We start from the raw sequence: 22,274 nt of genomic DNA, 5'->3' as shown, positions 1-22,274 counted from the left end.
GTCTCTCTCTCTCACTCACTCACTCTGATAGGAAAGAAATTCAGAAGTCGAAATTAGGAAACTGGTGAGGATCGTGAGAGATAAAGTCGAAGGGATGATCTAGCCACTCCAGAAGGGAAAGATAGCCTGGTTCCCAAAGACGTTGAACAACCTCGGTGCCCTGATGACCATGTTGTATATAGCATATAAACTGTCTCTTTGAAGGGCTGGTGATGGGGTACAATTCTGCTGCTGCTAAGAAGACTTTTCGCTCAGGGCATGGGATCATGATTTTGTCAGCTTAGGTTGAGTTGAAGATATACCCGTTGCCAGTCGACACGCACAACGACAATGGGTGTGTATAGCTTGTACAACAGCCGTATATGGAAAGATGACACACAATGGCGAGGATAAAGCTCAATAAAATTTGGTCTTTTGACATTGTCGGCCATCTATCAAGCTTGGCCATGCCCAGAAATGTAAAAATGTTCTTCCTTCTCTCCCTCTCATTATCGCCCCTCTCCGACTTCATCCAACATGCTTCTCCCCCTTCTTGTCCCATCTCAAGCATCGACCATCTTGACATCCTCCTCCGTCTTCTTCACTTCCACCGCCTCCTCCTCCTCCTCAGGCTTTCTCATCAGCCAGCCCATGAGCGACCAAACAAGCATCATAGCCTCAAGCCGCTCCTCGAGCACGAAGAAATCATACCACGGACTCCGGCGTGCCTCAACCTGTCCCCAGCTCCTGCGGACATCATCGTCGCCGACCGTCTGCTCGGCCGCGCCCTCGAGCACCTCGAGAAGCCGTTCCGGCACGCGCACGCGCAGGACGCTAATGTGGTGGAACAGCGAGCTAATCACGTAGACGTCGTCGTACCCGACGCCCTTGACTTTTCCAATGGCCTCGTAGCGCGTCTTGCGGTCCCAGCTGGCCGAGGGCGGGCGGACCATGCGATAGTTGTCGTAGATAGACATGTTCTTGCGCGGCTTCTTAGCGGCGGGCTGGCCCCTCTCTCCGGAGCCGGAGGTAGCAGCCCCGGCAGCAGAGGCGGCGTCGTCCTTGTCGCCCTGGATGGCGTCCCGTTCGACCTCACGCCCAATGGGCCCGCCGGACCCGCCGCCCCAGCGCGGCTTCGTCGTCCACCACGCGCCGTCGCCAAACTTCTTCTCCGTCTTGCCCTCGCGCGCCCGGTGCTGGGCCGTGAGAAGAGCGGCAACGAGCTCGCGGGCCAGGTCAATGACCTCTTCGTTCTCTTTATCAAACGAGATGCTCGCGCGCGCCGAGACGGCGGCGAGGGGCCCCTCTACGATGCCCTGCCGGGCCGCTTCGCGCGTGCGAGGGGTCCGGAAGATGAAGGTGCATCCGGAGGCGAAGTACGACGTCCTCGGGGTAGCGGCGGCGGCGGCTGCTTGCTGGCGCTTGGAGAGCTGCGTTTGCGACGAAGGCGCGGGCCCGCTGGTGATATGCAGACGGGGTTCTGTCCGGGGAGCTGAGACGTTGCAGCCGAAATCATATGCTACAAGCTTGAGGAAGGCTGTTAACAAGCTCTGGCGGTACTCGCCTGGCATCGACGAGCCGGTCGAGGTGCGGAAGATGCGAGGTCGTTCCGGGGTCTTTGGGTTGTCCCGCTCAGTCCTGTCGCCGTCGGCGGTGACATCCTTGGCCTCTTGCGCCTCCTCGGTATGCACATAGAGGTTCGTGGGGTCATCCCAATACGTAGTGAAGGCCTCTAGGCACCTAAAGAACTCGTATGAGTTGCCTAGGCGTGCCTGCTGCTGCCCCTTGGGCGCGGGGATGCGCCTCACGGTACGGAACGCATCCTCATTTGAGTGAGATAGCTCACGCTGACGGTCGAGAAAGGTCTGGCAGCCGGGCGACTGAACGCCATTGTTCAGAACCACTCGGGTTTCCGCGTTCTTCTCACGTGCCTCTTCAGGGGAGAGCTTGCCCCAGCCTTCAAAGTCGGGCAGGTAAGCGGAATCGGGAATGAGATCCGCTGTGGGAGCATCCGGGATGAGGTGTACCCCCAAAGCGTCGAATATGGCGGTGTTGATGTCTCCGGGGCGATAAATGTCCTGCAGGACCGATGTCAATGGCTTCTTCTGGCTCGCCGGCGTCGTCGACGGAGCATCCAGCTGAGGCCGGCTCTGTGGCAGAGTGACTGGCGTTGGAGGTGGGATATCTTTCGGGTCGATCTTGACTGCGGTGGGCAGATTTGCTAGCAAGCTATTGTTAGGATGACATACTTGATGAACACTCGAGAGTATCCGAGTGCCGCAATAGCCCTAGCAGTCCCAAGATGTGTGAGAGGCTCCCGTTTAAACCATTGGCTGAACACTGAGAAATGAAAGTTGCCGGGTGAGACGAAATTCGGGCGACAGAAAGCGGACGCCGGCCGAGACCAGGCGACCCCGCGAACGGACCGCCAAGGAAGCGGTGCCAAAGAATGGAGGTAGATCAAGCGCGGAAGGGATGGGCTCCCGTTGCAGGATCACGACAGATAACGGCATTGACGGCTTCTGTGTTTTAAGGTTGGAGTAGGATAAGCCGTGAAGGCATTGATGGAGGGTACGGTAGGATAATGTTACTTGTGAAGAAGAGGATGATGCAGAGGCAAGACGCTGCAGAGGGAACGATGAAGTAGAATGGGGGTGAGGGAGAAACGGATGACAACTTGCGCTCAGCAACGAATAGGGGCGCCATCGCACAATAGACGTCTGGGAAAGGCGCCAAAAGGGTCACAAAGCATTGTCATTTTCGTCTTATTCAGAAAAAGGTAGATGAGATAATGACCGACACTGGCTGCACTCAATGAAATTGTAAACTCACCCAGGGCGGGATATGTGCCAAACATATTGGCGTAAAAGATCAAAGCTAAAATTTCCGATAGTGGTTTTTCGAGATGGCACGACTTTTTTGCTATGATTTCCCAGCAGATAGAACGTGTGATGTGAGATGAGGCGACTGGAGGGTAGGTAGGGGAAACAGGACGGGGAAGTGTGGTGGTCCGGCCGGCGATAGCACTAGGTAAAAGCGGTGGGGTCTTTTTGAGTAGGTAATAAGGTAAGGTACGGGTATACGCGACGTCGAGCGGGGTCGAAGCCTTGGTTTACTTCGTTGGAGATACCGTTGCACAATGCAGAGCGATGTATTCAGTGCCTGTTGACAAGGTTTTGATATTTTACTGATTTGACGCCGATCAACCCTTCAGGAGCGCTGTCCAGTCGGCAAAGTCAAAAGATGGCGGGTGCTGCATACGGTAAAGAGGAAACATGTACACATTCGACCCAGGTAGCTGGGAGGAAAAAGAAGAAGATAGTGGGACTTGGATGGTGTAGAATGTAGGAGGCCGGATGGTGAGGGGAAAGGGGACACACAAACACCCACATACGGACGAGAAAGGGAAGGAGAGGAATCCAGAGCTCAGGAGAGCGCGCAGGGCACGCAGAGGAAGCAACAAGAAACGCAGTTGGTAGAGCATTCACACAGGCCCCCGTTACCTGCCTGGTCAGTCTTAAGTCAATGGGGCACCTCAAGCACGAGACCCCTGGCGACGGAACTGTACTGTGAGAGCACCGCCAGACAGATCCGCATTGAATGGGAAACACACTCCAACAACGGACAACTTTGCATTCAATGGTCCGCCAAGCTCTCGCTTCAAACGGCGTCTGCCCAGATGCTGGATACCTCCTCTTTCTTTCGCCCACCGCACTTTGCCTTTAGCGGCAAATTCGTACCATTTGCTGGAGCCTGCTTCTTGCTTGTTGGAACCACAACGGAGAACACACGACCCCACAACCCACAACGTATAAGTGCAACCAAATGCAGTGTTTCTGCAGGACTGCAGCTCTGCGGGCTCCATCTCCTGGGGTCTGCGCCTTATCCCATAGGTCAATTGGCGCATTTCGTCTGTGTTGGTTTGGTCTTGTTCTTCGACCCTGGGACCTAATTACTACGTATACAGATCAACCAAAGGCTGTGATTTGATGTCGTGCGAGGCGATTGGAAGGCAACAATGGCGCGAGAGGGGATTGTGATTGAGGGGCCCTGTCTAAGGGCCTTCTTCTTCGGGTTTGAGCTCCATTGAGAAGTTAGGAATGCAGATGCACAAGAGCCGAGTGTGGGAGATAGCCTTCAAGTTCCAACAGCGCCGGGCAACCCAAAGCTGAGGCCACAGTCATTCTCTCCATCTTGGCCGGTTGGGCCCGATTCTTTTCATGGCGGCATTCCGGTCCATGTTTCCGCGAGGAGCTCATCGACAACGGTGGGGAGGCAGTGGGCGGCGGGGGGCTGCCATTACCGAAATCCTGCTTAGTCACCAGCGGAATCGGAGAAACATGGCGGGACAACCTAGTGCGTGGGGCCCCCACCGACGGGACGGTATTCAACGCTCCGGGACCTGGAGCCCGGCCGCTCCGCCGCATGGTGGACCCGGCTTGATGCCATTATCCGAACAAGGACAAGACAGATCCCGACGTCATGCATTCCGCTACACGCTAGCCGCCTTATCAATTTGTTTTGTCTTGGCGTGAGGGCATGCCGTACGTATGCTGTGTAGATGCCATGAACATTTGTAGAAGTCCGGGCATGGAGTGAAAGTGTACCTACCGTTCCTCTGTTATGCATACTGAACAGAGAACGACGTCTGCCTCTTCCCTTCCTGTAAGGGTGTTGCCGGGCGGCCACTTTTGCGCGGACTTCGTTAGACTGTGGCCGTAAAGGGAGGATGGTGGTGTAGCCTCAACCAGATCATCATCCATCAGTCGGGAACATCTCAGTCAACATAGGCTACAAAATGCCCCGAAGCTGTGGTGTCTTCCTGTCCCGACCGTCCGGTGCGGGCTCCCGTGTTTCGGGGGCTGCTCTAGCGTGCAGAGCGGAGCGCCGCGACGTGAGACACCATCAACCCCAAGACAGAACTCGCGCCGAGAAGCCCTTTTCCCCTCTGTCCTCCCCTCCTCCTCCCACTCCCCCCGCCTTTCTTATGCTAAATGCACCTTCAGGCTTCTTTCATTCATTTGGTTTCAAAGATTTCCCGCGCGCCCAGGGACACACACTGGACCTGCGATCTGGGCAAACCCAGTGAAGGGGGGAAGGGGGGGGGGGGGGGCATATGGATAGATGGGGACCATCAATTCAACACCTCATGCTATTGCTCCTTTATTCTTTCTATCTGGGTCCCTTCATTATGCCTAAACGGCTCATTGGGTTGGAAGTTAATACCCAACATTAAGCTTACTCTCGAGCCATTTACCTGCACATCATATCAGTGACACTAGCAACCTACTGCGATCTCCGGCCAATGTCCCAACAATACCATGAGAACCTGGGCAATGGAGATAATGGGGTTTAAAGGTTCAGCGAGACTCACACACGAACACGAGAGCACTGCCACCGTCACTGTCAATGTCTGCATACGTACGCATACTTCGTTTCGGCCTACTGCAGCCAAGGGGGTGTGGGAGGAAGCAGAAAAACCAGTGCAAATCTGCACAGCCCCTTTCTCCCTTCCCCTCCAAAGCCCGAGACTGGTGAACCCGTCCTCGAGGATTGATTGACTTTTCACGTTGTCACTCGTTCGTTCGTCCTGTCTTTTCCCCGTATAGTTAGTTGAACTAGCACAGGGACTTCTTGACTGCTGCTGTCGGCCAGCCCGTCATGTAAGAAATCCATCTGACCTTTTTCTACGACAGTAGTGTCGAACATATGTCGAACTAGTCCCACCATCCGTGGGAACCAATCGCTTTCAAGACACCACGAAGTAAGCAGTTCTCGTGAGAATCCGACGACGTGTCTATCTCTGTCCAAGACGTCGCCCCGAGTCTCTGGTGTCCGGGCCCTTGAGATATGGAGTCGCAACTTCCAACCTTCGCTACAGACGACACACCTGCAATGTGAACTACTGACGGGGTTTTGACGTCGCCCCTGCAAGAAAATGTTTGTGGTCGTCGAGTTTCACTCCTTTCTCGGTTTTATGGTTGTTCATCATTTGTTTGATGATCCGGGGATCTAGCACAGGAGGCAAAACACAACAAACACGTTATGGATTGCACTGCAAAAAAGCGCCTCCAATATTGGGTAATGGTTACGGAGTAATGTCTCGTCATATGGGGTGTTAGGGTAGGGGGGCCAGCACGGAGGGTGAGGAAGCTCGGCCTGTGTTTGAGCCGGCCGGGGTCGTCTTCTCTCTCTTGGAGTCAGCCCATAAGTCTTGATCTTCTCTTTAAGCTTGGTGCCACTCTATTAAGCCCTATGCCCTGTTCCTCCTCCGCTGATACGCATCATCGGAAGTGAAGATCACCCTCCTCATTAACTTTACAAAGTTTGCATTGACCATGTCAGGAGGATTGACAGCCCGAACATGATCGACCACTTTTATGGATTCAAGATCTTGGGATAACTGTCAAACGTAAAAAGAATTCCTCACAGAACGGGCGCAACACACCCAAGAATCTGAGCCTTGCGACGTCGAGTGGCAAAATCGGCACTATATACTCGGTGTGCGCGAAAGCGGCCGTGAGGTATTTGGGCTGTGCTGTGCAGCCTGTGCTGGTGAGCACGTTTGGAAAAGGTTGTGCACATTCTCTCATGTCGATATCCGAGACGTCGCCAACTCGACGACACCTTGTACATGGCAGTACATAGAGGGAACAACTTTATCCGTTTCCCGGCTGCTGCTTGGAAAGTTGGGGCAAAACGGCGCGCAAAATATCTGTACACTACACAGTAACACGGGTCACAGTCAGACACTTTGCCATGTTTTCCCAGGGGATACCCGTGTCAATTCAATGATCGACCGACTAGCCCCTGGGGTGTTTGACGTCTCGGTCGCTAGTGACTACCCCCGTGCAGCATGCCTCCCCAGTGGGCAGGCCGTAGCCGGGTGCAATTGCGGGCAAGACGGGCCAAGACCATGAAAAGAGTGAAAAGAGTCTCTTGGAAACGGCTTGCGGGGTGGTCTTCGCTTTCGTAGACCAGTCTGGGAAGAGCCTGCGGGGCTGCCATCTCAAGCGTCCACTTTGGGTGGTTATGCCACGAGGTCATGGGGACCAGGGGGCTTGCTTGCAACATGTGGACATGACAGACTTAATTCACCTGTGACCATAGACCTTGAGAAGCCAGTCAAGACTGAGCAATGGTGCGGTCTTGGCGGACATGATGATGAGGAGTAGAAATTGTAGATGGCAAAGGGTCCTGAGTCTGAGAGGGTTCAGTCGTGCTCTGATAGTCCAAGTGCACAAAAGACCGAGCAGAGAGTCCCTTCAGACCTCTGTCTGCCTGTGACATCCATGCTCGCAATATGAGGTGAATCGATCAAAGTCGGGGTTTGGCCGAAGGAGGGACGGAATTTGGAGTTTGGTTGAAAGGGCCTTTGCAAGAGACGGCCAACCACGACATGAGGATGGGAGTGGTAGAGGTGTGGTAATATGTCCGCAGTTCGGTCGAAGCGTATCTAGACGACGACGACGACGACAATGATTACGACTCCGCTTCTCTTGAAGCGACTCAATGAGGCGATGCGTCGTGCATGGTGTTTCTTGTTTCCTGCGGGCTGGTGGGCACAGGAGCGTTGGATGGTGTCTCATGCAGCCGAAAAGGGAGCGAGTTGCAACTGGGAGCCTGGGAACCAGTGAGAAGGAGCAGGAGTCGCGAATGCCACGGCAGGCCTTCTCCGGATGTGCACAACAGGCGAGAAGGGCGGGCCACTGCCCTGGGCCAGGCCAGCGGTGAGTGCGGGCCGCATATTTGTTTGAGAGATCATGGTCGAGAGGGCGTACGGAGTAGGGTAGACTGGATTCTATTTACAGACGGCTTTTTGACGCTGACGAGGGGGCAACTTTCGGAGAATGAGGAATGAGGGGCCAACCGCGCAGTGGGCGAGGGGGAAAGCCAAGAATGTTCCGAAGCAGCGTTGTGCGGCGTGCCGGGGTAGAGAAGTTTCGCGATGACTTCTTGGTGGTATCCGCAGGCAGGAGAAATAAACTCGAGATAGATTAATTAAATGGAGGGGTTTGAAGACGCACGCACCTGATCTGGTTTGACTTGCCCGTTGCTGTTGCCCACCCATGATTCATCTACACGTGTATTCGTTTACGTATGTGGGTTCTTGGTGTACCTAGGCATCCGTACGCAGTAACGGGTACTTTGGATACGCAGGTACGTCAGATATAGCCCAAGTATCTCGAGTTTATTGCGCATATATTGCGTGTATGTCTGGTGGTGATGTTCTGCCGCTTCTGGTGCATGATGCCAGATAGACGAGCATGGACGTTGAAGAGCTCGGTGTTGCTGGAGACGGAGAAGTATCGTTCCGACTCTTGTTCGAAATGCAACAGTCCATAAACAAAAAAGGGAGGTTCGTCGGGTTACACCCGAACAATGGCGAGAAGGACTCGCTGGCATTCGAAGTGTGCAGCAGATGGATCATGGAATTCGACAGAGCATGGAAAGTGCCAATGCCACCCCGGCAAGACGTGGAGTGTTCCCTTTCCCAGTCGGGTGCGCTGCGACTGCAACGGGAAGGCCCCATACACCACAGGGCATCTGCCACCAAGATGTCTTGCAGTTGCGGCGTTTCCAAGGCAGGCGCGCAGTTGGCCGGTTCGGCGCCACAGACGAGACTTATGCAGGGGTAACGGCCGGTACGTAGATAGGTACGTACTGACAATAGGTACTTACCTAGGTAGTGACCACCCCGTACCATCATCAACCAAGGTGAGAACTACCGGTAAGCTTGTCATTTGTAGCGCAAGTCGACAAATGGTTCTGGCATGTCTGGCATGAGATTTCAAGTGAAGCAAGGAAAACGAGGTGTGGAGGGGCCGCCAACCAACGTATTTAGCGTTAGACTGTCACAGGCAAGCCGCAGACCGCAGACCGCAAAGGAACGGTGGACGGTGAACCCAACCACCAGTCCAATGAAGAATGTAGAGTCGAGAGCTTATTGTCCATACATTTTCCATACTATCTTCTACTTACTCTCTACACACAGGAACACCGCAAAAGAGAATACCTTTCCTGAATCCCTGGTGCTCTGGCACTCTCTACACAGTAAAGTCGTTGGACAGGAACTTGGAGGTCGGTAGTGATTACTAGTGTGCTGCGTCGTGAGGCTGGGGACCCCTGGTCTGGAACGTGCCTGGGGTTGCTTGGAGGCGGGTTCTCGTGCTTCAGGTGTGTTACAGACAGGGGGGTCGCCGTTTTTGGACTGGACACTCCATCTCTTCCTCTTCCTCCTCCTCCTCCCTCTTTCCCAGTCCCATTCCTGTCGCTGCTTCACCCTTCACAGCCGTTATTGGACAACGTTCACGTATCTGTTTCTCTCTGTCTCTCTGTCTCTCAAGGTCAGACCCCATCCCTGCAGCATCGGTTCCCATCTTGATGCGCCTACGCTTCCACTCTTATCATGATTCGTCCATCAATACCCGGGTCCCAGCGCTGCAGCAACTACGTCCTGTCACTCTCTTCCCAAAGGAACCTTCTCAGACACGGCCACCAATGCCCGTTGGATCAATCCCGCGATGCGCCCGAGAAAGAGACGTGTGTGTGAGACTGTGAGAGGAGAGATCCATCAAACATTGATCAATCCTTCCATGCTGCGACAGACACCATCAATGCCCGTGCTTTGCTGCTGCTGCCGCTGCCGCTGCCGTCGCCGCCGCTTCCCTTCCTGTTATGAGAAAGAAAGAGAGTCCGTTCCACGAGTCGGTTCAAGTCGAGTCAAATAACCAACTTGAGGGAGGCTGCGTCTGGAATCGTACTAGTGTACGGATGGATACCAAAGGCCAAGGCCAAGGACGCAAAGCCATCTTTCAAGTTCCTGATCTTGCGAGCTTGCGGCATGCTTTGCATTTGCAGCTGGAGCGGCTGCAGACTTGCATGCCCGTCCTCGGCGCCCTGTCATGGGTTTAGTACCTTACTTGGGTTTGGTGACTTTGGTTTGGCCTGGTCTGGAGTCTGTTCTGGTCTAGTTCTGCCTCTGGTCCAGTCATGGTCTAGGGTCTGTCACTTTGGTCGTCCTCGATTAGAGTAAGGAGACGTACCCGAAGTAACGCTGTCGCTCGGCGCCTACCGCTCTTTTTCTTCCTCCTCCTTCTCCTTCTCCTCTCTGTATGGAGTTTTTCATTGTGAAGTACTCCGTACGGATAGCCTGTACGGTCCACGGATAACCCTACTCCCTCAAGACTCAACGGTGCTCACCTCCCCCGGTTGATGGGATACACTTCGGTCCTCAATACCACAGTACACACGCCTGTGGTCCATGCTATATCATGTAACACGCAAGTGCCTGCTTGCATGTTGCAAACCGGTGCCCGTCTCTGTTTGTGAGAGGTCCAGAAAGAGGTGTGTGTGGTCCCTGTCCCGCACGATCGGAGAGACATCCCGCGAGCCTCAGTCAAGACTCAGACCCTGCCGTACCAGTCCAAACCGGTCCATACCAAACCACTCCCGACCAGGCCCTGGCTGGTCCTCTCTTAGTCTTCCCTACCATACCTAACCATAACCTTGCCCGACCATACCTTACCCTGCCATACCCTCCTTTAGTCTCTTACACTCCCTTTACCCCGATCACCCTCCTCGTCTTCTTCCTTACCACCACCACCTTCGATTCTCTTCGTGACACCCTTCTCACGCCTTTTTCGACTTTTCATCTTCTTCGTCTCCCAACTAGCTTGGTGATTGCTTCTTTTCTATTCTCAGCGCCTTCTTTATTCGCTTCGATACCGAGAACGACTACTTCGACGACATTGACGACTTGGATCTTCGACGACACAGTCTCACCCTTGAGATTGTCTGCGCGCAGTGTTCCTTGCTTACACGTGTATTCGTCCACGGAAGAACTCACTTTCTCACGGCTCTCACGCCGTTTATGCTTCAGAAGGAACCGGTTCCTAATGAGCTTTTGCGAATCGACCTAGATGGCCGGCTAGGCTTCTCCTAGTATCAGTCTATTTTCTTCAAACCCGACTCGGGGTCCTTGTTCGGTTCTCGAAACCATTCAGTTTTTTGCGACTGGAATCGCAACATATTGCAGCAATGTCGAGTCCAAATCGGAACGCGAACCTCCCGGATGGGGCTTTCATCACGACTTTCAATGGCAAGAGGTGTACGGCGAGGCCGAGGAATGGGAATAAGTCAAAGTCGAACAACCAGCAACGTGCCTCGACGAGTACGTCTCACTCGACATCGACAACACACTCGACGACGCGATCGACACCCCCTCCGCAAGTGAGCTCATCACCGCCTCCGCCTCCAGCAGTTGCAACGCTCGCTCCTGCTCCTCCGCCGCCGCCTCCTCCACCACCGCAAACAACACCACCGCCGCCGCCACCACCACCAGCTGTTTTGACCACTAGTTCAGCGAGTACGACGAGCTCCTCATTACCTCCTCCTCCCCCTCCTCCTCCCCCTCCCCCTCCTCCAGTAGTGAACACCCCATCTTCAAATCCACTGCCTCTACAGCAGACACAAGCGCCGCCTGCTCCAGTCGTATCGAGTCCTCCTCCACCTCCGCCGCCGCCGCCGGTTCCAGCAGTATCAACGTCTTCTTCTTCTCAGCCTCCAATCGTTGACGCTGAACCGCCGGCGACGATTCCTACTTTCCAAAACATTCCCGCTATTCCTGCGCAGAGTTCTCCTCCTACTCCCGCCCAGATCTTCCCCCCGGCCTCATCTTTTTCTTCTTCCTCTTCAATACCTGCCCCAGTCGTGTTGCCACCTGTTCCAGTAACCAGCCAGACTGATGCCAACGCAGTCCCAACACCAACTCCTTCTCAAGCGCCCCCCGCTTTTTTCAGCAATATCAGCCCATCACCCTCACCCACGAGCAGCGCAGGAGCAGGCGCTGGGGCTATTGCGCCTTCGCCGCCCCTGAACCCGGGTACTGCCGCAGGCGAGGCAGGAACAGGGAACGATGCTCCTACGACCAGTCAAGCTCCTGCTTCGAGCAGCAGATCTGGGGGCGTGGCAACCCCTGTTGTGATTGCTTCGAGTGTTGTTGGTGCTGTGGCGGTAATTGGCTTGCTGGGGTTCCTGCTTTGGTTCTGGCGGAAGAGGTTGCTGAAGAAGCGTCGGAGCACGCTTCTTACTCCGTTGTCCACGGATCCCAGCTTCAGGGAAAAGTCGTCATATGTCATTGACAGAGGATCTTTGGGCCCAACACCGCGCTCAGCCAAGCTCAAGGCCGCGCTTGGCTATAACTTTCAGAGATTCCGCGGCCAGTTCGGTGGATTGGTCTCACGCAACCGGGATAGCGGCTCGACAAATGACCGCGCTCAGTTTATGAATATCTCCCAGCACAGCCGAAACAGCTCATCTCTATCAAACCATGGTGGACCACGAGACGTCGTTACCACAAAGGATCGGGTCAAGGACTGGTGGGAACGGTTGACGGCGGATATGAAATTCAATTGGCGACTCCGCGGCGACAGGAATGTCGAAAAGGACCCATTCGCCTCAGCTCGCAACATGAGCGAGAGGAAAGCGGCCGCGCCAGGACAACCCGACTTCTTGACGCTTTTGGGTATGGACGACAGGGAGGTTGAACGGGAAGCTCAGAGGCGGCGAGTGAGCCGGAACCAAGGCAGCGCCGGCTCCGCCGATCACTTCCTCGGTGGCCTGGGACTGAACTTCGACAACGCTTCCGCCGACCCCTTTTCTGATATCAACGCGTTACCTCATAACTCGGCCAAGCCGGCACCACTCGCCGTGGCCAACCCGGGCAATGGCAATGGCAACAATCCCTTCTCTGACGCCAATGCCATTTCGGCACCCGCGGCCGCAAGAAAACCGTCATCAACGTATGTCGCTGATGTTCGCCGGTCAAGAGGAACCTCTGTCGGCGGTACCACAACCAGGCCGCCAAGCGGCTCAACCTACTCTCCGCGCCTGGACTCCATGTACCGAGACTCGATGCAGAGCGTGGAGAGCTTCGCAACGAGGCGGAACAAGTTCCGATCTGATCCGTTTGATCTGGAAAGACCTGAGCTACTGGGCAGCAGTCTCGGTAGCGGTAGCGGTGGCCGGTTGACGCAGGCCAGCAGCAACTACAGCCAGGTCGGCGGAGGCGCACCGCGCGTACCCGGCAACGCTCACACGCGCGCGGACAGCTTCAGCTCAAAGTATAGCAGTGGTGTGAGCATGGACGGCTGGAGTGATCCAGGGCCTGATGTCGGGCCTTCAAGCGGACCTAGCTATCGCAACGAGGGCGCCGAAAGCCCGGTTGCAGGGTACCGGGCCGGAGAGCAGAAGAAGAATGTCGTGAGGAGGCCCAGTGGAGGAAGCCAGAACAGCGTTGGCAAGGCGTTGTAAGGGGAGGGGGATTTCTTTATCATGTATTACCAAACACATCTTTCACTACTTGTACAAACGTTGGAGATGAGGAGGGTTGAGAGGGATTGGGTCAACCACTATGTGAAGGGAACGATTTCACGCGATATGGGTAGGGGCATTTTGAGGAACAGCCACGGCTGGTGATATGGTTGATATGGATATGAGAGAGATTGAGATGAGAGGGTATGATGAAGGATACCGCCCAAAAAATGAAGGGACCCTTTTATTTTCATTTGGGGACCGACTGTGGTGTATTTGGTGTTTTGGAGGAGACAGATCACAACACCCGTGTTCATGTCTCCTGAGCATCCTTTTTTTTTTTTTTCCTTTTTTCTGTTCTCTTCCCTTCTCACGAAGCAAAAGTCAAAACTTCTTGGCCATGAGACACCCCATACTCATTCCCGGCTTCCCTGCCCAGCTTCTTATAAGCGGGTTGCGACGGCCGTGGGAGGAGCAGCACAAAGCCTGTTCCACTGTAATGGTTTTGTTAGATGAATCCTACAAAGTGAAAACTTACCCCGTTGAAATATGTCCGTATAAAACGGCCATCCGCAACATGATTTGCTGTGACATGACTGATTCCTGAATTGTTCGTTATCCTTCGAAATGTGGTCACAGTAAGGAATCAGCAATGCCTGCGTGTACTCTGTGCCCATTCCATCAAGTAATGCTAGGGTAAAACGACATGAATGGCTGCGACTTGTACGTAACCGGAGACGAGACCGGCCGTTCGGGCGCCCGGCCGGGGGTGGTCGGCAGGAAAAAGAAGCATGAATTTGGGATGCAAGTGGGCTTGTACGTACCGCCTTACCTTAGGTAATGGGCCTATCTTATTTAGGTAGTCTGAATATTACGGATACTGATAAGGAACAATTCGGTCCCGTGATGAACAGCTGGCATGAAGTGGCGCCGGCAGCTGTGCTGTTGGTCGCGAACCCCTGTCGAATCACACCACTTGCACTTCCCGTCCCGGGACATCTGTCATAGTTACGTACCTTGCCGTCTGAATGTCTGCCAGGTCAGGTAATACACAGCTAATGCGTGGTTGGTGTTGTGGGTGGTGCTGACACATGGCAAGAAAGCAGCCAAAGTCAAGGAACAAGACGTAAAAGCAACCTCGCTGTGCATTGGGTAGGATTAGTTGCGTACTCCCTTAGGTAGTCCAGAGAGGTCAAACACCTAATTACCCCTCATTTGGCGGCGACCACTCAGCCGTCGACAGCTTCCAACGACGTCAAGCCCCGGGGGCAAGCCAATGCACCGTGCCCGTACACACCACATCGAGGTAACTTGGGCGTTACGTCAAAGGGTCAGTCCACCGCTGTCTACCTACCTTGGGCACCTCAAGGTAAGGTAGGGAGCCTAGGCACAGCTCAAGGTACCCAAAAATAAAGATACCAGGAAAAGAAAAGATATTCACTGCCCGCCTTCTGTATAAGAAATTCAACCTCGAACTAGCGGCACTGGCCTAACTTAGTGATCGCGAAGTGACAGAATCTCTCGCTCCTCCCCGTTGCATCAGCACTCCAATAAACGACCCCATCACGCAACGAACAACAGACTGGAGACTTTCCTCCGACTCCTCGTCCCGTCCTGCTTACGGAAATTCCTATCCACAAATACTTCCATATTTCTACAGATAGACCTCGGTGTGTAACCTACGGGCCAACCCCATACCTCTGCGGCGGGACCGATCCGAACTCACCACCGTTGGCCGAAAGCTAAAAGTTGCACCGGTGACAAGCCCCGTTGTCCAACGACCTAGCTTACTCTCGGATTACCCTACTCAACCTCCTTACCGGCCACTTTCTACTCGCCTTGCCTAATCAACACGACACCAAATCGAACAGCCCAAGCCATTCAGCCCATCTCCCTTTTTTCTTCTTTTTTGCTTACAAGCTGCCGCCCTTAATAAAACCACTGTCGTTTTCGTTCAGCACATACCCTTAGCTGGAAGGGAGAGAGAGGAACAGAGAGAGCGAGCACCCACATTGCCCTCCGTTGCTCCCCCGCCGCCTCGACTACTCTTACATAGCGCACGTCTACTCGATGATAAGCCCTTGTCCGGCCACCGCAACCGACCTGTTCCCATATATGCCACGCTATCTTCTCCACGCCCACCCTTGAAAACCGGACCTAGCCACCCCACCACGTCCGACCACCCACTGCCGGTCTCGACATCATATGCTGGCTTGACCCGGACATCAAGACAGAGAGAGAGAGAGAGAGAGAGAAAGAGAGATGGCTTACCAGAGTCCTCCAGAAACACCATCCTCCTCCGGCGCCCACACGCCAACCCACTCTTCCTCTACAGCACCGTCATTATCGAATTCTGTCATCACAACAATGTGGTCCGGTCTGATACGCCGCTTCTCCTCCGACCTTCCAGAGTCCTACGGTCACAACGGGCACCCGCACGAGCCTTCACACCTCTCCCACGCGCATACCGAGCCCGCCGGCGGCGGTGGAGGGGGCTTCCAGGATGGCATCAATGGTGTTTTTTTCCCTAGTCACCAACCCATTCGAACTGCGAGCCCGTTCCGTCCACCGCCTCTCGATCCCATTGTTCTGCACGGTTATAAGGAGAACACTTCGCAGAGTGCCAGGCTCCTGAGTCACGGCGTGGCCGAGGAGATCCGGATCATGCTCCCAGAAAGGCTTAGGATCAAGGAGGATTGGAGGTTGATATACAGCTTGGAGCAGGACGGTGCTAGCTTGGCAACGCTATATCAAAAGGCAGCTGAATTCCAGGGCCGGCGAGTCGGTTTTGTTCTAGTCGTGAGGGACGACCTAGGCGGCGTAAGTGGAAACCTCTTTCTTGGCTGCTCTTCTCTTTGCCCGACATGTCACCGTAGTCGAAGGCCTCAATATTGCAATAAGCTAATCCTCTGCTCCTCCACGACCAGACTTTCGGCGCCTACCTCTCCGAATATCCACACCCCGCGTCCAAGTACTTTGGCAACGGCGAATGCTTCCTCTGGCGCGCCTCAACCCTCACGCCCCTCCCCCCGCCGCCCTCCGCCGATACGACGAACCTGACGCGCATCACCACGGTCGCCAGCCCGACACGCTCAACCTTTGGCGATCGCAACAACGCACCGTCGCCGGCGCCGAGCGAGTCAATCCGCTTCAAGGCGTTCCCGTACTCAGGCATCAACGACTACTACATCAACTGCGAGACGGGCTTCCTCAGCGTCGGCGCCGGCGACGGTCACTACGGCCTGTGGCTCGACGACAGCCTCGACCGCGGGCACAGCGGGCGCAGCCACACCTTTGGCAACGAGCCTCTGAGCGATGAGGGCGAAAAGTTTGGCGTGTTGGGCGTGGAGCTTTGGGTGCTTGGCGCCTGAAAGATGGACCCGGGTGATTACCAGAGATTAGAATCAGAAAGGAAACCTTAAGTTGGCGGAGATGAGGCCTGGCGTGACGATCGAGAGGGTTGCCGGAACAACAGTACGCTCATGTACGCAGCACAGACACGGAGCACGCTCAGCAACCGCGGACTCTCGTGTTTCTCTGTGGAAGGGGAAAAGGATATGGAAATATATCACACGCAAAAAAGACAAATACACCGCACAGATATACGACTGGGACTGGGGATTGGAACTAGGCGTTGGAGCAATCGGGGCGTAAAGGCGACGGGTTATTTGCAAAAAAGAAACGGCCGACAGAGGTTTATGCGGCACTCACTCCAATGGCAACACTGATGCCGCGAAAAGCTGCTTTTTCTGAGGACTGGATCGAGTCGATTAGGGGCGCGAGCGGAATCGTGAGTTCTATCGCTCCTTCCTCTCCTTCGGGAGGGGCTCCTTGGAGAGTCTGGGAACCTTGCGATCGATATTGGCTTGACACACCTTCAAGTCGACTCTCGCTTCGAGGGACACAATAGTGAGAGCGCTGACTGGACGGAGTGAGCTGGACTGGATTGTACGGGCAAACGAGGATTCAAGACATTTTTAATTTTAACAATACCCCTTTATCAAATCAAAGAATCAAATGTCTCTTTACACGTTCCGCCCCGAAGAATATTGATTGTAACACCTCGGCTATTATTCTGACCCCGAAGCTCATCTTTCTTTGAAGCAGAATCTATCGAATCCTCCAATTGGCTGAAGTATAGAGTCTCCTGAAACTTGATACGTTGTTCGTTCTCTCTCTCTCTCTCTCTCTCTCTCTGTGTGTGTGTGTGTGTGTGTGTGTGTGTGTGTGTGTGTCGCGAGATTCCACGCATTGCCATTTCACATTTCTATATACGCACCTACACCGACATTCCAGCTGATCATGAAAACCCACAACAACCCGGAAAATGGCAATCATCACATCGTCCATTGAAAGCAATTGGGCCCTCCCTGACGTATCGACAAAAGGAATACGGAAATGACTTCGCCAGTATACGAGTCACTTGAGAATTCCTTGACCAAGAATCCCTAACTCTCGTCCATCATCCAGTGTTCCCCTTCTCAATACTTGAGCCGACGACGATTTGTATCACCCAACTCTATTCATCTCTGCTCATTGAAACGCTTAGCACAGGTCGGGCTTTTCTACCTACAATTCACGTTTATCACATAAATAAAGGTATAACAATTGCATAACTTGCTGTGGGGTTTCAATGTTGTCATTTCATTACAAGCTTGTATCAGTGACGCTGTCGACGATGAGCGGCTGGAGATCTCTTCACGGACGGGCTCATGGAAAGTCAAGTGGCCAAGTAAGGAACGGAAAAGAAGAGGAAATTAGACGAGAAAAGTATTTGCCTATCCATCATTCACTCGACTGATTCTAGTCGAAACTGACTCGCCTCACATATGTATGTTCCTTTGTATCCCCCAATCACCACGGGCTGCACGGCCTTGACTCTCCTATCCGCCCCGTATGGTTTGTCTATAATCGTTTCCCCCACCCTAAGGCTCAGCAGCCACGCTGTGATTTTCTCATTGTCGTCGTCCCGCAGGATCATGTCTCTCTAGACCACATCATACACCTGCTGTGGATCGCGTTTTCCTCTCTCGCTTGCTTCTGTTCTTGCTTGAAAATCCTGTGTCATTGCTCACCGCATGATCTCCTGGTAAATCAACTGCTTCAGTTGCTCCTTGCTCAGGTTGTCCTTGTGCTTGTCGAAGTCGAAGAACTCCTCGGGAATGGGAGGCGCAGTAGGCTCGTCATCCGGGTCGTGGTACGGTTCGAGGTAAGGGTGCTTAAGTGCGTCCTCTACGGTGATGCGCTTGACAGGATTGAAAGCGAGGAGCTTCTCGAGGAGGTCGAGCGCCAGGTCGGACGTCTTGGGGAACAGGGTGCGGAAAGGAACCTTCTTCTTGAAGGGAAGCGAGCGAATGTACTCTCTCGCACGGCGGGACTTGATGCCATAGTAGTCCTCCATCGTCGGGGTACCAAGAACGTCCAAAATCAGAGTGAGCTGATGGTGGTCTACCATGTACGTGATCAGCTTTGCATCTTTGATAGGGCGGGATCATAGTCCAACTTACAGTCCTTGCCCGGGAACAGAGGCTTGCCGCTCAGCATCTCGGCCAGAATACAGCCAACAGACCACACGTCAATGGCCTTGGTGTACTCCTTGAACGTCAACATGATCTCGGGAGCACGGTACCAACGGGTCGCCACGTATTCCGTCATGAAACCCGAATTGTCCTCCTGGGATGCAGCGGAACGCGCCAGACCAAAGTCGCAGACTTTCAGATCGCAGTTGGCGTTCAGAAGCAAGTTGGAGGGCTTCAAGTCACGGTGAAGGACATTGGCTGAGTGCATAGCCTTGAGAGCGCGAAGGGTTTGGTAGATGAAGTATTGGCAGTGGTCGTCGGATAGGTCTTGGGTTCGAATAACACGGTGCATGTCCGTCTCCATGAGCTCCTGCAAAGGAAATCATGTCAGTAAATGGCCTGTTTCCATCGGTGTGGCACACGAGGACGTCTTGCTCACCTGGATGAGGTAAACCTCGTTGAATGTCTCATAGCTGCGGGGTTTCTGGATGTCGAGGATGGAGATGATGTTCTCGTGGTTGAAGTATCTAAGAAGCTTCATCTCACGCAGAGTTCTCAGACAGAACATGGAGTGATCGAAGGGTGTGATCTTTTTAATGGCGACCTTCTGGCCGGAAGGCTTGTGTATCGCCGAGCTATAGAGTAATCAATTAGCAACCCGGTCTTTCTCGAACTGTGATTGAGACGAAAGATAACGCACCAGACAACTCCGTATGCACCCTCGCCGACGACATCCTGAATGTCATACTGCTCGCTGACGTTGAACGAGATCTTTCGGGAGCCCGAAGCGTTGGGGGGATTCGCGCGCGACATTGTGAGCGATGTGCGACGATGGTGTCGATGTGGAGAGGAAGTTGCCGGAGCAGTTGGCCGACGGAGTAATACCACACAGGCGGGTCCTCGCGAACGAGATGCAACCTTGGGCGGAGAAAAAAAAGGGGGGGGGGGGGGAGGGGGGGGAGAATTAAGTCGTCCTAAAAAGGCCGTCTTGTAGAACCACAATTGCTGGTTTGCGCGGTGGTTCAGGAAGGAGGCGAAAGGATTCCGGTATTTGGTTCTGCGGGGGTTATAATTATTGGCGGGCAGGCCGTTTGTGACTTGTCGAAAGGAAGGGTGGGATCGACCGACGGCGGCTGTCCAGAAAAAAAAAGATGGGCGTCGCAGACACACACACAAAGCTAGAGGTCGCAAAAACCGGCCGTACTTTGTTCTTTGGTTGGATTGGAAGAAAGAACACGCAACCAAGTCGGTCCAGTCAATGAACAGACAACAGGCGGATCGGCTGTAGAGTATCTCGAGAGGGGGGAAGGATGGGACAGAGAGATGCGGACGGGAGGGTGGAAGGGGACGAGTGTCGTCGGAGGTTCGAAAGTGGGCGAGGGCCGTGTTTCTTGGGTCCGCTCGGGCCTTGGGTGCTGGGTGAGGTCCGCTTGTCACAGGCCGGGATCGTGTTTGGATTTCTTGCCAACGTCTCGGATGTCGGTCACTTTTTTCGTTCTTTTTTCTTCTTCTTCTTTTCTGTCGTCTAGTACTCCAAAGTGGTTGTTGTTGACGGGTATGTGTATTGTGTGGTCTTTGCTCGATAGCAAAGATGTGTTTGAGGAAGGTACGGTAGGCAGGTAATTTGTCGTTTGAGGATGGGTTGCAGTGTGATGGCTTGCAAGTGTCCGGAGTCGAGAGAGGACTGCTTTAGGCGGGAACTGCAGGCTGAGAACTGGTGTTAGCTGAATCGTGTTAGCTGGAAGGAGCTCCAACGGGTCAAGTGACAAAACAGGCAGGTATCCCGGAATGCACAAGGTTAAGCAAGGTGAAGAGGCGCTGGGGAGGGGAGGGTCCTGAACCAGAATGGAACCAGCTGGGTCGTTGGTCGGGTACGGATAAAGGAGCGCTGGACCCAGGAACTGAACACAGGTACTAGCCAGGCTAGGTTTGCAGGACACAAAGCAATGTTGATCAGCGCAGACGCAGAGCACCCAGAGAATAGAGGGAGCAACCACAGACAGGCAGACGTAGCGGGTGTCCGAACCTGTTCTCTTTGCCTTCTCTGTGGCTTCTCGAAAAGCAATCGATCTTCCGGGACACTTTGGTGCGACAGCGTAGATGCAGCGCAGACAAGCTTCCAGAAGATGAGCGATAGCAAAGCGCGAAGCACAGAGGAAAAAGGGAGCCTGCGTGACTTGGAAGGTGAAGTGAGGGCAAGCGGGTTGCGGGTCGCGACGCAACGAAACGAGGCAAAAGGTAAGGGGAACGGGCGATGAACCGAGCACCCCCTGCGACTGCGACGGGACTTCAGACGAGATACGTCTAAGATGCGCAAACGAGGGACAAGACACCACGACGAAGGCGGGCCCGGAAGAGAACAACGCGGTCGAGCTTCACGAACTCCTGGACCGGGGCCGAGGGATATAGCTGCTGCCACTTGGGTGCGTCCTTCGCCTCTCTCTCTATCTGGCTCCGTGATTCTCGCTTGGAGTTGGCCTACCTAGATAGATGTGTCTGCCGGTATGATCTTCGGGGTGTGAGGGTGAAGGGGAAGCGAGGCGAACGAGACAGAAGGAGGGACGGCTAGGGAAAGTTGAATTGCGAGAGGGTAAGAAAGGCAGGAAACGGGCAATGAGGTCGCCGAGGATTACGGCGACGACGATCTCAGGGTGCCGGAGGGTTGACGGGGGATGGAATGCAAATACACAGGTCAAGACAGGAGGACAAAGACTCAAAGCAAAGTATACGTACCAGAGACTTGCGACGAAGCGAGAATATGCTAAGTGACTGTCGAGGAAGTATGGGGTTAGGTCAGGTCAGGTCGGTATGAGGTTGAGGTAAATTGACCCTCGATATTCTGGTGAATGAAGCCAAGGTGAAAGGAGGGGGCGGAGAGAGAGAGAGAGAGAGTGAGAGTGAGAGTAAGAGTGAAAGAAGGTGATGAGGCGGCTGTAAGGCTGGAGAAGGAGGAGGAGGAGGAGGAGGAGGAGGAGAAGGAAAAGTCGCAAACGTGCGATGGTCAAGCTAAGGGTAATAAGGTGAGGTGACGGGTGCAATGGGTACGCATTAGAGGTACTGTGGGAAGGTATCCGTAGGTAAAGGCATGTTCAAAGGTAAGGTAAGGGTGAGAGTTGTGTGGACAAGGCCAGGTCAGATAATCTTACCCCGCTGCAGATTTGTCTTTGTAGAGATGTCACAGTGTCTTGTCTCTCGATGTGATGTGGTGGAGAGGCAGGCGGGCGTTTTAATGAGACCTTGGACGCTTATCCGTAGGGTAAGGTACTGGGTATCGCCTCCTTGTTTTTGTCTTGTCTTCCACCAACAGTACGGAGTAGAGGGAGACTGCAAAGTAGAGGCGTGATTTGTAGGTATTCCTGAGAGGTTGAGATACCTCAGAGAGCGAGACTGAGGGACCTGGGAATGGGATTGAGAAAGGCGGCGCAAGCGGAGGAGAGGGGGAGGGGGAGGGGGAGGGGGAGG

General features: G+C 54.1%; 7 protein-coding genes across 7 annotated transcripts; 2 read left to right on the top strand and 5 right to left on the bottom strand.

Annotated features, from left to right (window-relative positions):
• Positions 1–542: 542 nt before the first annotated feature.
• Positions 543–2,836, bottom strand: CTAM01_04755 (uncharacterized protein; the record flags this gene model as incomplete). The annotated part of the gene is made up of 2 exons (XM_060520785.1): positions 543–2,200; positions 2,812–2,836. The coding sequence occupies 2 exons, from the start codon at positions 2,834–2,836 to the stop codon at positions 543–545; spliced, it is 1,683 nt and encodes a 560-aa protein (XP_060384739.1).
• Positions 2,837–3,514: 678 nt separating this feature from the next.
• On the bottom strand, positions 3,515–3,886 carry CTAM01_04754 (uncharacterized protein; the record flags this gene model as incomplete). Its single annotated transcript, XM_060520784.1, has 1 exon — positions 3,515–3,886. One exon carries the CDS (start codon positions 3,884–3,886, stop codon positions 3,515–3,517), a length of 372 nt encoding a protein of 123 aa, XP_060384738.1.
• A 2,519-nt stretch (positions 3,887–6,405) lies between these two features.
• CTAM01_04753 (uncharacterized protein) lies at positions 6,406–6,615 on the bottom strand (the record flags this gene model as incomplete). Its single annotated transcript, XM_060520783.1, has 1 exon — positions 6,406–6,615. One exon carries the CDS (start codon positions 6,613–6,615, stop codon positions 6,406–6,408), a length of 210 nt encoding a protein of 69 aa, XP_060384737.1.
• A 3,087-nt stretch (positions 6,616–9,702) lies between these two features.
• CTAM01_04752 (uncharacterized protein) lies at positions 9,703–10,091 on the bottom strand (the record flags this gene model as incomplete). The annotated part of the gene is made up of 2 exons (XM_060520782.1): positions 9,703–9,879; positions 10,026–10,091. Coding segments are annotated over 2 exons (243 nt in total), but the record flags the coding sequence as incomplete, so codon positions are not given.
• A 928-nt stretch (positions 10,092–11,019) lies between these two features.
• Positions 11,020–13,293, top strand: CTAM01_04751 (uncharacterized protein; the record flags this gene model as incomplete). Its single annotated transcript, XM_060520781.1, has 1 exon — positions 11,020–13,293. One exon carries the CDS (start codon positions 11,020–11,022, stop codon positions 13,291–13,293), a length of 2,274 nt encoding a protein of 757 aa, XP_060384735.1.
• A 2,262-nt stretch (positions 13,294–15,555) lies between these two features.
• Positions 15,556–16,664, top strand: CTAM01_04750 (uncharacterized protein; the record flags this gene model as incomplete). Its single annotated transcript, XM_060520780.1, has 2 exons — positions 15,556–16,113; positions 16,221–16,664. The coding sequence occupies 2 exons, from the start codon at positions 15,556–15,558 to the stop codon at positions 16,662–16,664; spliced, it is 1,002 nt and encodes a 333-aa protein (XP_060384734.1).
• A 1,700-nt stretch (positions 16,665–18,364) lies between these two features.
• CTAM01_04749 (mitogen-activated protein kinase) lies at positions 18,365–19,625 on the bottom strand (the record flags this gene model as incomplete). The annotated part of the gene is made up of 4 exons (XM_060520779.1): positions 18,365–18,741; positions 18,801–19,182; positions 19,252–19,447; positions 19,513–19,625. 4 exons carry the CDS (start codon positions 19,623–19,625, stop codon positions 18,365–18,367), a joined length of 1,068 nt encoding a protein of 355 aa, XP_060384733.1.
• Between the last annotated feature and the right edge of the window lie 2,649 nt (positions 19,626–22,274).

Source organism: Colletotrichum tamarilloi, assembly GCF_030869305.1.
Source record: "Colletotrichum tamarilloi strain Tom-12 chromosome Unknown Scaffold_11.1, whole genome shotgun sequence".
NCBI classification, from domain to species: Eukaryota; Fungi; Ascomycota; class Sordariomycetes; order Glomerellales; family Glomerellaceae; genus Colletotrichum; species Colletotrichum tamarilloi.
This window is presented reverse-complemented; position numbering and strand designations above follow the sequence as displayed.